At 41.3% G+C, this 13,343-nt stretch overlaps 1 protein-coding gene across 4 annotated transcripts in view; it reads left to right on the top strand.

Moving 5' to 3' along the window:
- The window catches only part of LOC110534564 (hydroperoxide isomerase ALOXE3), an 80,641-nt gene that overhangs the window by 8,528 nt on the left and 58,770 nt on the right, over positions 1-13,343 (top strand). For 2 of the 4 annotated variants that reach the window (XM_036933811.1, XM_036933812.1), the window contains exons 10-15: positions 1,097-1,183; positions 1,460-1,629; positions 1,774-1,895; positions 2,112-2,212; positions 2,429-2,599; positions 2,751-3,527. The exons of the other annotated variants lie outside the window; for them this stretch is intronic. In XM_036933811.1, the coding sequence (XP_036789706.1) occupies positions 1,097-1,183; positions 1,460-1,629; positions 1,774-1,895; positions 2,112-2,212; positions 2,429-2,599; positions 2,751-2,930 (831 nt within the window). In that variant the 3' untranslated portion in view covers positions 2,931-3,527. Of the gene's footprint in view, positions 1-1,096; positions 1,184-1,459; positions 1,630-1,773; positions 1,896-2,111; positions 2,213-2,428; positions 2,600-2,750; positions 3,528-13,343 lie in introns of those variants that run through there. 4 annotated transcript variants of the gene reach the window in all.

A 13,343-nucleotide genomic window follows, 5' to 3' on the forward strand; every position in this document is an offset into this window, starting at 1 on the left:
CTCTCGACCTTCGTCTCTCCCGAGCCCGTACAGGAGTTGTAGCGATGAGACAAGACAGTAACTACTAACAAAAAAAGGGGGTAAAAAACTATATATAAATAAATAAATAATAATATAGCATAAAATAGCATAGAATAACGTAACATAATAAAGCATAAGATAAGATAGCATAATATATTATATCATAGCATATATAACAGAATACATCATAACATAATATAGCATAGCATGTCCAGTTAGTGCTCCGAGGATCAAATAAAATAACATTTTATTTGTCACATGCGCCGAATACAACAGCTGTAGACCTTACCGTGAACTGCTTACTTACAACAATGCAGTTTTAAGTAAATAGAGTTAAGAAAATATTTACTAAATAAAATTAAGTTTAAAAAAGTAACACTATAAAATAACAATAACGAGGTTATATACAGGTGGTACCGAGTCAATGTGCAGGAATACAGGTTACTCGAGGTAATTGAGGTAATTTGAACATTTAGGCAGTGCTAAAGTGAGGGGTGAGGTCAATATAAATAGTGGCCATTTAATTGATTGTTCAGCAATCTTATGGCTTATGGGTAGAAGCTGTTAATGAGCCTTTTGGACCTAGACTTGGCGCTCCAGTACTGCTTGCCATGCGGTAATAGAGTGAACAGTCTATGACTTGGGTGACTCGAGTCTTTGACAATTTTTGGGGCCTTCCTCTGACACCGCCTAGTATAGAGGTCCTGGATGGCAGGAAGCTTGGCCCCAGTGATGTACTGGGCCATACGCACTACCCTCTGTAGCGCCTTACAGTCGGATGCCGAGCAGTTGCCATACCAGGCAGTGATGCAACTGGTCAGGATGCTCTCAATGGTGCAGCTGTAGAACTTTTTGATGATCTGAGGACCCATGGCAAATCTATTCGTTCTCCTGTGGGGGAATAGGCATTGTCGTGCCCTCTTCCCGACTGTCTTGGTGTGTATGGACCATGACAGAGGATAATGACACATGAAAGTATAATACACCTATTTCCAATCTGTCCTTACTAATGCCAGTTTCTCTCTTGGGATTGTTGACCATCCATCCTTCTCTCCACCCTGGTTTACTGCTTTAGCTTCTGATTCCACACACCCGCTACACCCTCCAGATCAACCTCTTGGCCCGGGCATTTCTAATAGCTGATGAAGGAGTTTTCACTCAGGTAGGCTACTGAGTGGACTGTTTCCATAGAAGTGTGTGGTGTCCATATTAGGAATCACACATGCATGGAAGTTGTGTCAGAGTCAGCGTACATGCGGTTGTATGTCTTGTAGTGAACCTACAGTACCCCCATGTATGGTCATTTGGCCCTCCTGGTCAACATACTTGCTGGTAGGTTCACTATCTCTCATAGAACCAGTGTAATATTGCAGCTTAGTTAAAGTACATTATAATGTTACAGAATTATGTAATCAAATAACTTTAAGTGACGTTGTAGTTTGCTGCTTCGGGCGGAGAGGGGATGATTGAGATCCTGAGGAGATCTGTGGCCTCATTGACCTACAGCTCCCTCTGTATGCCGGAGGACATCACTGCACGAGGTCTGGAGTCAGTCCCCAACAACTACTACAGGGATGATGGACTCAAGCTGTGGGACATCATCCACAGGTAGGCTACGACAGAGCAGTAGAGCAGACCTACATGGTGGTAGTACAGTATCATCCGCTGGTAGAATCTACAGTGAAAGCATAGCTCTACATAGATATGATATCTTCTTTCTTCTTCGTTCTTCCGTTGTCGCCTTCCGTATAGGTTTGTAGAGGGAGTGATTGGTTTCTATTACAAGAGTGACTCAGAGGTCCGGGAAGACCAGGAACTACAGAACTGGATCAAGGATATCTTTGACCATGGCTTCCTGGCCCAAGAATGCACAGGTGACGATGTACAGGGTAATATGGGGGTGTGTTGTAATGACGTATGGTGAAATGTCTTGTTTTTGCCAATATGTTTTTTGGTTTCTGGTCCATAACTTCCCCGGCATAACTCACATCTTCCATGGACGTGACTGTCCTATAGTAACAGTCCACCCAGCTCCCCTGGCATAACTCCATTCATCACACACCTCTCTCGGTTCTTATCTTTCTGTCCAGGAATCCCTCAGTCTTTGTCCACTGTGCCAGAGGTCGTCAAGTTCGTCACCATGGTGATCTTCACCTGCTCAGGCCAGCATTCTGCTGTCAACTCTGGACAGGTGGGTGTAACGTAGCCCATACTTTTTTTTCAAGTGTGTTATTAATCTAAATCTAAGCACTACTGACGTTTTCTGCCTCCTCTACCATTTAGGAAGAGACGTATTTGTAAAAATGTTGCAAGGTTTTTTCTGTAATTCCTTGCCACTATCATATCATTTCAGAATAGCACCATATTGGATGTCAGTAATAATCAGTCATTGTTCTTCATGTTACAGTATGACTATGGTGGCTGGATGCCCAACACCCCCATCTCCCTGCAACAGCCACCCCCCACCACTAAGGGGCAGTCTACTGAGAGCACCATGCTGGAGACCTTCCCAGATGTCGGCACAACAGCACAGGGCATGTCCACCATGTGGCTCCTTAGCAAGCAATCCAGTGACTTTGTGAGTCTGCCATCTTTCATGAACTATTATCAATATCAACAAGGCCCGAAATACTATATTTAGGTACAAAATATCCTATTTAAGTGTCCTTTTTAATGTTAATATTATAACTATCAATATTTTGCTAACTTCAATTATTCTCCATATGCAGTTGGCTCTTGGCCAGTACCCAGAGGAGCACTTCAACGAGATGCCACCCTGCAGGATGATTCAGAAATTCCAGACGGAGCTGAAGGTCTTCAGTGAGACCGTCAAGGCCAGGAACTCTGGACTACCAGTGCCATACACCTACATGGACCCTGCTTTGGTGGAGAACAGCGTGGCCATTTAGATAAGCCAAAGTCCTAGACCAGGGTCCAGTTCATTAGGCACTAATTGGAAGAAAACTGAGGAACTACCTTATTTTTGTTGTCCTTTGTTTTGCGCTTAAAAACGTTTCGCATTGCGTGCCCTGATGAACACGACCCAATGATTCTGGAGGCATGCAATTGTAAACATTCTAAAATCTACAAAATGTATTGAGTATGTCAATTTTTGGAGCTTTGCTAAACTAATGTCCCACTTCAATCAGATAAAGGGAAATCACACTGTGGGTTCAGTCAGAATGTTATTGCTGTATCAGAAGTGTTAACTGTGTTAAACCAACACACACCGCCACATGGTGTCCCTCACAGACAAAGAACTTGTTGATGTTATTACATTTGTATGTGTTAATGGATGTTAATAAATACATGGTCTTTCTGACAGATTCATTTCTGGTGCCATATAACTACGGACTACAGGGACTCCTGGTGAAAATGATCTCTCCTACTAAATGATGTGACACTGAAATGTTGATTAATAGTAAACAAGTGTCAGAATAATATGAGAGAACAATAGGTGTGACTCTCACTTGAAATTAAAAGCTTATCATTTTTTTATATCTCCAGTCTTATTGTGATATTTGCCTCATGTCATTTTTGTTGAAGCCCTGTCTACCTCCCTCATGTATTAAATGTAAAAAAAATACATGCATGAAATGATTAGAAAATTATATGAATTCAGGTATAAAAAACAAAGAAAGGTTTTATTTTCTTCTAAGGCTGGATCAGCTTGATATTGCGGAAAGATTGTTGCTTCCATCAACATCATTTTCTGCATAATTTCCAATCCCCCATATATTTTTGGGGTAAATATATATATATATTCATACATACATACAAGTACATACCCATATACACATACATAAATACAGTTGAAGTCGGAAGTTTACATACACCTTAGCCAAATACATTTAAACTCAGTTTTTCACAATTCCTGACATTTAATCCTAGTAAAAATGCCCTGTCTTAGGTCAGTTAGGATCACCACTTTATATTAAGAATGTGAAATGTCAGAATAATAGAGATAATTATTTATTTCAGATTTTACTTCTTTCATCACATTCCCAGTGGGTCAGAAGTTTACATACTCCCAATTCGTATTTGGTAGCATTGCCTTTAAATTGTTTAACTTGGGTCAAACGTTTCGGGTAGCCTTCCACAAGCTTCCTACAATAAGTTGGGTGAATTTTGGCCCATTTCTCCTGACAGAGCTGGTGTAACTGAGTCAGGTTTCTAGGCCTCCTTGCTCGCACATGCTTTTTTAGCTCTGCCCACAAATGTTCTATAGGTTTGAAGTCAGGGCATTGTGATGGCCACTCCAATACCTTGACTTTGTTGTCCTTAAGCCATTTTGCCACAACTTTGGAAATATGCTTGGGGTCATTGTCCATTTGGAAGACCCATTTGTGACCAAGCTTTAACTTCCTGACTAATGTCTTGAGATGTTGCTTCAATATATCCACATCATTTTCCAACCTCATGATGCCATCTATTTTGTGAAGTGCACCAGTCCCTCCTGCAGCAAAGCACCCCCACAACATGATGCTGCCACCACCACAACATGATGCTGCCACCCCCATGCTATACGGTTGGGATGGTGTTCTTCGGCTTGCAAGCCTCCCCCTTTTTCCTCCAAACATCACGATGGTCATTATGGCCAAACAGTTCTATTTTTGTTTCATCAGACCAGAGGACATTTCTCCAAAAGTACGATCTTTGTCCCCATGTGCAGTTGCAAACCTTTTTTATGGCAGTTTTGGAGCAGTGGCTTCTTCCTTGCTGAGGGGCCTTTCAGGTTATGTCGATAAAGGACTCGTTTTACTGTGGATATAGATACATTTGTACCTGTTTCCTCCAGCGTCTTCACAAGGTCCTTTGCTGTTGTTCTGAGATTGATTTGCACTTTTCATCCCAAAGTACATTCATCTCTAGGAGACAGAACACGTCTCCTTCCTGAGCGATATGACAGCTGCTAGGTCCCATGGTGTTTATACTTGCGTACTATTGTTTGTACAGATGAATGTGGTACCTTCAGGCATTTGGAAATTGCTCCAAATGATGAACCAGACTTGTGGAGGTCTACAATTTATTTTTCTGATGTCTTGGCTGATTTCTTTTGATTTTCCCATGATATCAAGCAAAGAGGCACTGAGTTTGAAGGTAGGCCTTGAAATACATCCACAGGTAAACCACCAATTGACTCAAACGATGACTTGTGTCATGCACAAAGTAGATGTCCTAACTGACTTTCAAAAACTATAGTTTGTTTAACAAGAAATTTGTGGAGTGGTTGAAAAACGAGTTTTAATGACTCCAACCTAAGTGTACGTAAACTTCCGACTTCAACTGTGTATATATACTAATGGAATTGTTTACCATAATAAAACAAGAGTTCAGTTCACGTTACAGGGTTGACCTTAAAATGAGGAACAATGATGTTGAAAGTGTGGAGAAATGTCTTTATTCACATAAAAAAATCTGATGCATAGACATGTCCATGTGGTCTACATGCACTTCTTTTAATATAACAGGCTTTTAAAATTGATTGCACAATATCTTCTTAGAATTTCAAAGACGAGGCTAAGTCAACTCTATTCCTGGAATGGCCCTCCTAATACTTATGCTTGTGTTAGCAGAAAGCACAAGCATTTCAAAATGACCCGTCTCCACACTTTCACCTACAGTATGTATAGCATTCCAGTTTCCTGTAAGATTTATATGATTTTCCATAAAAAGAGAGGCATTACGTGAACACCAGCTCCAAAAATCAGGTGCTTGGATTTTGTTTGATGAGAAAATAAACGTATTCCTGCACAGTCATGTTTGTGAAGCCAGCATGTCCCTCAACATCTTGTCAAGGAAGCAATAGTTTGTTTGTAGGGTTGTAACAATATATTCCTCACCAGGAGCCATAGTCAGACCAATGTCATTTGTATAATAACGAAGTCTAGTACATTCCATAAGTTAATTAGCATTGCGCAATAAAGTATTAGGCTATGAGTTATAGTTGACTATAAAACATTGGTCTGAAAGTTAAATCAAAGGCATTTAATAACATTGTAAAATGAATTAATTCCATTATACAACGCAAAAGCAAACTTTTAAATGAATGATCAATTAGAGATGGAAAACCTCAGGACAGCATCAAAAAGAGACATGAGAACCTTTTAAAACCATTTGTTCTGTTGGTATTCAAACTATGAGTTGTTGACCAATATAATCCTGTAAAAGTGAACTTCCAAACAGATAACCAGACCTACAGGATGTGATCACAACACTTCTACTCCCCAGAGGTGGGGACAATGGAGATGAGGCAGAGTTCCTCAGAAAGACATATTTGTGTAAGGACTCTATTCCTCAGAGTTTCATGCCTAGACCTGACACTCCCACACCTACAGTTCTGGTCAATAGTTGACACACCTACTCATTGCAGTTTTTCTTTATGTTTACTATTTTCTACCTTGTAGAATAATAGTGAAGATATCACAACTATTAAAAAAAAACAGTGTTAAGTGTTAAGAAAATCAAAATATATTTTATATTTCAGATTCTTCAAAGTATCTACCATTTGCCTTGATGACAGCTTTGCACACTCTTGGCTTTCTCTCAACCATCTTCATGAAGTAGTCACCTGGAATGCATTTCAATTAACAGATGTGCTTTGTTAAAAGTTAATTTGTGGAATGTTTTTTTTTTCTTAATGTGATTGAGCCATTTAGTTATATTGTGACAAGGTAGGGGTGGTATACAGAATATAGCCCTATTTGGTAAAAGACCAAGTCCATATTATGCTCAAATAAGCAAAGAGAAATGACAGTCCATCATTACTTTCAGACATGAAAGTCAGTCAATCCGGAAAATTTCAATAACAGAGGATAAATTCATTAGAGTTAACTGCACCTCAGATTGCAGCCCAAATAAATGCTTCGCAGAGTTCACAGAATAACAGACACATCTCAACATCGACTGTTCAGAGGAGACTGTGTGAATCATGCCTTCATGGTCAAATTGCTGCAAATAAATCACTACTAAAGGACACCAATAATAAGGAGAGACTTGCTTGGGCCAAGAAACCTGAGCAATGGACATTAGACCGGTGGAAATCTGTCCTTTGGTCTGATGAGTCCAAATTTGAGATTTTTGGTTCCAACCGCTGTGTCTCTGTGAGATGCAGAGTAGGTGAACGGAAGATCTCCGCATGTGTCGGTCCCACCGTGATGCATGGTGGAGGAGGTGTGATGGTGTGAGGGTCCTTTGCTGGTGACACTGTCTGTGATTTATTTAGAATTCAAGGCACACTTAACCAGCATGGCTACCACAGCATTCTGCAGCGATACCTCATCCCATCTGGTTTGCTCTTAGTGGGACTATCATTTGTTTTTTAACACAACAATCACCCAACACACCTCCATGCTGTGTAAGGGCTATTTGACCAAGTAGGAGAGTAATGGAGTGCTGCATCAGATGACCTGGCTTCCACAATCACCCGACCTCAACCCAATTGAGAAGGTTTGGGATGAGTTGGACCGCAGAGTGAAGGAAATGTGGCCAACAAGTGCTCAGCATATGTAGGAACTAATTCAAGACGGTTGTAAAAGCATTCCAGGTGAAGCTGGTTGAGAGAATGCCAAGCGTGTGCAAAGCTACTGTCAAGGCAAAGGCAAGGCAACTTTGAAGAATCTCAAATATAACATATTATGATATGTTTAACTCATTTTTGGTTACTACATGATTCCATATGTGTCATTTCATAGTTGTGATGTCTTCACTATTATTCTACAATGTATAAAATAGTAAAAATAAAGAAAACCCTGGAATGAGTAGTTGTGTCAACTTTTGACTGGTACTGTATTTTAAAGAATAAGGGATTGTTAACTTGCTTCTCTTATCTGTTAGTGAGTTTTGCAATGTTATATCCACTTCCATTGAAACAATTGTTAACAGAAATAAGATTAAACTCACACTCTTTTCTACAGGAAACATTGGAAGTTGTTTTGAGAGGACAAATAGTTACATATAAAAATATATTTTTCTTGGAATAGATCATCAGTACTCTGTGAATCCCACACTGAATCCCATTTTACAAGAAACGACTGAATCTACACACCAAATTTGATTGGATGTCCACCAAAAATAGTTGAACTTATGTTTATGCAATCTAGTGATGTGCTATGCTCCTTATTCCCACATAGAAAATATTACTTTCTTACACACACCTTTCCTATGCACTTCTCAGTAGTTGGTATTCAAACTTCCCTTGTGCTGTTGCGTAAAGGGCTTTGCTTGTAGATTATTTATGGTTAGTATTTATGAATCATAAAAAACAGGTTTGGAGTGCCTTTACGAAAGAAAACGCTGGTTTGATTCATTATGAAAACTGTCATATTCAGTTCTTCAACCCATGGTAATGCTGCAAAATGATTGTACATAGAATTATAATAGGGAGAACAGTGTACAATAGTGGGCTATACCCTTGTCTGTTGCCTGCACTAACCATTGCCTGCACTAAGCATTGTTACTAGTGATACTCAGCAACAACCACATGGTTGTGACTGCATTTACAGAGGAAGCGAATGAAGGTTAACAAAACAATGTGTTAAATGGATTGGTAAAGTAGGCTATAGTGTCTGTCTAGTCTAGTGGAACTTCCATCCATGGTCTCTATGCTTGATTTGATTTGATTGGTCTCTAAGTGAATTGACGAAACCAGACTAAAACAATGAGACATCCACTCCCTCAGGAGGTCTTTGATCTTCTCCAGTGGGTTCTTCTCAGTAAACTGTCGAAAGCAGTCCTCAGGGTAGTCTCCCAGAGGGACCTGAGGAAGTCAGGGAGTACATTTACTTTAAGCAATCTCTTTAAATACGGTGTACCTTTTAGTTAGAATTTTGTCAACGCTGCAGGGGCAGTATTGAGTAGCTTGGATGAAAGGTGCCCAGAGTAAACGGCCTGTTCCTCAGTCCCAGTTGCTAATATATGCATACTACACTGCTCAAAAAAAATAAAGGGAACACTAAAATAACACATCCTAGATCTGAATGAATGAAATATTCTTATTAAATACTTTTTTCTTTACATAGTTCAATGTGCTGACAACAAAATCACACAAAAATCATCAATGGAAATCAAATGTATCAACTCATGGAGGTCTGGATTTGGAGTCACACTCAAAATTAAAGTGGAAAACCACACTACAGGCTGATCCAACTTTGATGTAATGTCCTTAAAACAAGTCAAAATGAGGCTCAGTAGTGTGTGTGGTCTCCACGTGCCTGTATGACCTCCCTACAACGCCTGGGCATGCTCCTGATGAGGTGGTGGATGGTCTCCTGAGGGATCTCCTCCCAGACCTGGACTAAAGCATCCGCCAACTCCTGGAGAGTCTGTGGTGCAACGTGGCGTTGGTGGATGGAGCGAGACATGATGTCCCAGATGTGCTCAATTGGAATCAGGTCTGGGGAACGGGCGGTCCATAGCATCAATGCCTTCATCTTGCAGGAACTGCTGACACACTCCAGCCACATGAGGTCTAGCATTGTCTTGCATTAGGAGGAACCCAGGGCCAACCGCACCAGCATATGGTCTCACAAGGGGTCTGAGAATCTCATCATCGGTACCTAATGGCAGTCAGGCTACCTGTGACGAGCACATGGAGGCCCCCCAAAGAAATGCCACCCCACACCATGACTGACCCACCGCCAAACCGGTCATTCTGGAGGATGTTGCAGGCAGCAGAACGTTCTTCACGGCGTCTCCAGACTCTGTCACGTCTGTCACATGTGCTCAGTGTGAACCTGCTTTCATCTGTGAAGAGCATAGGGCGCCAGTGGCGAATTTGCCAATCTTGGTGTTCTCTGGCAAATGCCAAACGTCGTGCATGGTTTTGGGCTGTAAGCACAACCCCCACCTGTGGACGTCGGGCCCTCATTACCACCCTCATGGAGTCTGTTTCTGACCGTTTGAGCAGACACATGCACATTTGTGGCCTGCTGGAGGTCATTTTGCAGGGCTCTGACAGTGCTCCTCCTGCTCCTCCTTGCACAAAGGCGGAGGTAGCGGTCCTGCTGCTGGGTTGTTGCCCTCCTACGGCCTCCTCCACGTCTCCTGATGCCTCCATGCTCTGGACACTACGCTGACAAACACAGCAAACCCTCTTGCCACAGCTCGCATTGATGTGCCATCCTGGATGAGCTGCACTACCTGAGCCACTTGTGTGGGTTGTAGACTCAGTCTCATGCTACCACTAGAGTGAAAGCACCGCCAGCATTCAAAAGTGACCAAAACATCAGCCAGGAAACATAGGAACTGAGAAGTGGTCTGTGCTCACCACCTGCAGAACCACTCCTTTATTGGGGGTGTCTTGCTAATTGCCTATAATTTCCACCTGTTGTCTATTCCATTTGAACAACAGCATGTTACATTTATTGTCAATCAGTGTTGCTTCCTAAGTGGACAGTTTGATTTCACAGAAGTGTGATTGACTTGGAGTTACATTGTGTTGTTTAAGTGTTCCCTTTATTTTTTGGAGCAGTGTATTATTAGTATTGGATATAAACACTCTAAAACTGTTTGAATGATGTCTGTGAGTATAACAGAACTCATATGGCAGGCAAAAACCTGAGAAGAAATCCAAACAGGAAGTGAGAAATCTGAGGTTGGTCGATTTTCAACCCGGCCACTATTGAATTCACAGTGGGATATGGATGAAGTTGCACATCCTAGGGCTTCCACTAGATGTCAACCGTCTTTAGAATCTTGAATGAGGCTTCTACTGTGTTGTGGGGCTGAATGGGAGCTGAATGAGCCAGGTGTCTGGCAGAGAGCCAAGGCCTGGTCATGCGCAATTCACATGATAGCGACCTGCGTTCCATGGTTTCTCTACAGACAAAGCAATTCTCTGGTTGGAACGTTATTGAAGATTTATGATAAAAACATCCTAAAGATTGATTCTATACTTAGCTTGAAATGTTTCTAAGACCTGTAATTGGACCTGAACGAGCGTTTGGATTTGTATACTTAAGCCCGAACAAAAGTAGCTACTTGGACATGAATATTGGACATTATCGAACAAATCAAGCATTTATTGTGGAACTAGGATTCCTGGGAGTGCATTCTGATGAAGATCATCAAAGGTAAGGGAATATTTATAATGTTATTTCTGATTTCTGTTGACTCCAACATGGCGGATAAAAAAAAATTCTGAGCGCAATCTCAGATTATTGCATGGTTTTTATTATTTCTGTAAAGTTTTTTTGAAATCTGACACAGCGGTTGCATTAAGGAGAGGTATATCTATAATTCCATGTGCATAACTTGTATTTTCATCTACAATTATGATGAGTATTTCTGTTGAATTGATGTGGCTATGCAAAATCACTGGATGCTTTTGGAACTAGTGAACGTAACGCGCCAATGTAAACTCAGATTTTTTTATATAAATATGAACTTTATCAAACAAAACATACATGTATTGTGTAACATGAAGTCCTATGAGTGTCATCTAATTAAGATCATCAAAGGTTAGTGATTCATTTGATTTCTATTTGTGCTTTTTGTGACTCCTCTCTTTGGCTGGAAAAATGGCTGAGTTTTTCTGTGAGTTGGTGGTGACCTAGCATAATCATTTGTGGTGCTTTCGCTGTAAAGCCTATTTGAAATCGGACACTGTGGTGTGATTAACAACAATATTACCTTTAAAACGGTATAAGATACATGTATGTTTGAGGAATTTTAATTATGAGATTTCTGTTGTTTTGAATTTGGCGCCCTGCACTTCCACTGGCTGTTGTCATATCGATCCCGTTAACGGGATAGCAGCCATAAGAGGTTTTAACGAAAGAAAGAAAATGCTGGTTTGATTCATTCAGAAAATTACCACATTCAGTTCGTCAACCCATGGTAATGTTGGTAAACATTTGTACATAGAATTATAATAGGGAGAACAGTGTACAACAATAGGCTATACCTTCGTCTGTTGCCTGCACTAACCATTGTTACTAATGATACTCAGCAACAACCATAAGAGTCTTATCGGCTCTTAACCAACCATGCAATTCTTTTCGTTTTTTTGTGTTGTTCGGAACTGTTCTGTACATAATGTTGCTGCTACCGTCTCTTATAACCGAAAAGAGCTTCTGGACATCAGAACTGGGATTACTCATCTCAAATTGGACGAGGAGTTCTTCTTCAATGAGTCGGACACCATGCATATACAACAGACACCCGACCAGGCCCAGATCCCAGTGATTCGCTGGAAAATAAATTGGACGAACTGAGAGCACCTATATCCTACCAACAGGACATTAAAAACTGTAATATCTTATGTTTCATCGAGTAGTGGCTGAACGACGACATTAAGAACATACAGATGGCAGGTTATTCACTCTATCGGCAGGACAGAACAGCAGCCTCTGATAAGACACGGGGCGGGGGCCTATGCATATTTGTAAACAATAGCTGGTGCACGATATTTAAGGAAGTCTCAAGGTTATGCTCGCCTGAGGTAGAGTATCTCATGATAAGCTGTAGACCACACTATCTACCAAGAGAGTTTTCATCTGTATTTTTCTTAGCTGTCTACATACCACCACAGACCGAGGCTGGCACTAAACCCACACTCGAAAAACGCTCATCCAGAGGCTGCGCTCCTAGTGGCCAGACACTTTAATGTATGCAAACTTATTTCTATCAGCATGTTAAATGTGCAATGAGAGGGAAACAAATCTAGACAGCCTTTACTCAACACACAGAGGTGCACATAGCTCTCCCTCGCCCTCCATTTGACAAATCTGACCATAACTCCATCCTCCTGATTCCTGCTTACAAGCAAAAAAGTGGTCAGCTGAAGCAGATGCTAAACTACAGGAAAGTTTTCCTAGCACAGACTGGAATATGTTCCGGGATTCTTCCGATGGCATTGAGAAGTACACCACATCAGTCACTGGCTTTATCAATAAGTGCATCGAGGTCGTCGTCCCCACAGTGACTGTATATACATACCCACACCAGAATCCATGGATTACACGCAACATTCCTACTGAGCTAAAGGGTAGAGCTGCTGCTTTCAAGGAGTGGAACCCGGAAGCTTATAAGAAATCTCGCTATGCCCTGCGACGAACCATCAAACAGGCAAAGAGTCAATCTAGGACTAAGATCAAATCGTACTACACCGGTTCCCGACGCTCATCGGATGTGGCAGGGCTTGCAAACTACTACAGACTACAAAGGGAAGCACAGCTTAGAGCTTGCCAGTGACACCGAAACATGCATGAGAGCATCAGCTGTTCCATCAGCTCTCCGCAGCCAATGTGAGTAAGACCTTCAAACATGTTAACATTCACAAGGCCGCTGGGCAGATGGATTACCAGGATGTGTACTCCGAG

This window comes from Oncorhynchus mykiss, chromosome 10 (assembly GCF_013265735.2).
Source record: "Oncorhynchus mykiss isolate Arlee chromosome 10, USDA_OmykA_1.1, whole genome shotgun sequence".
NCBI classification, from domain to species: Eukaryota; Metazoa; Chordata; class Actinopteri; order Salmoniformes; family Salmonidae; genus Oncorhynchus; species Oncorhynchus mykiss.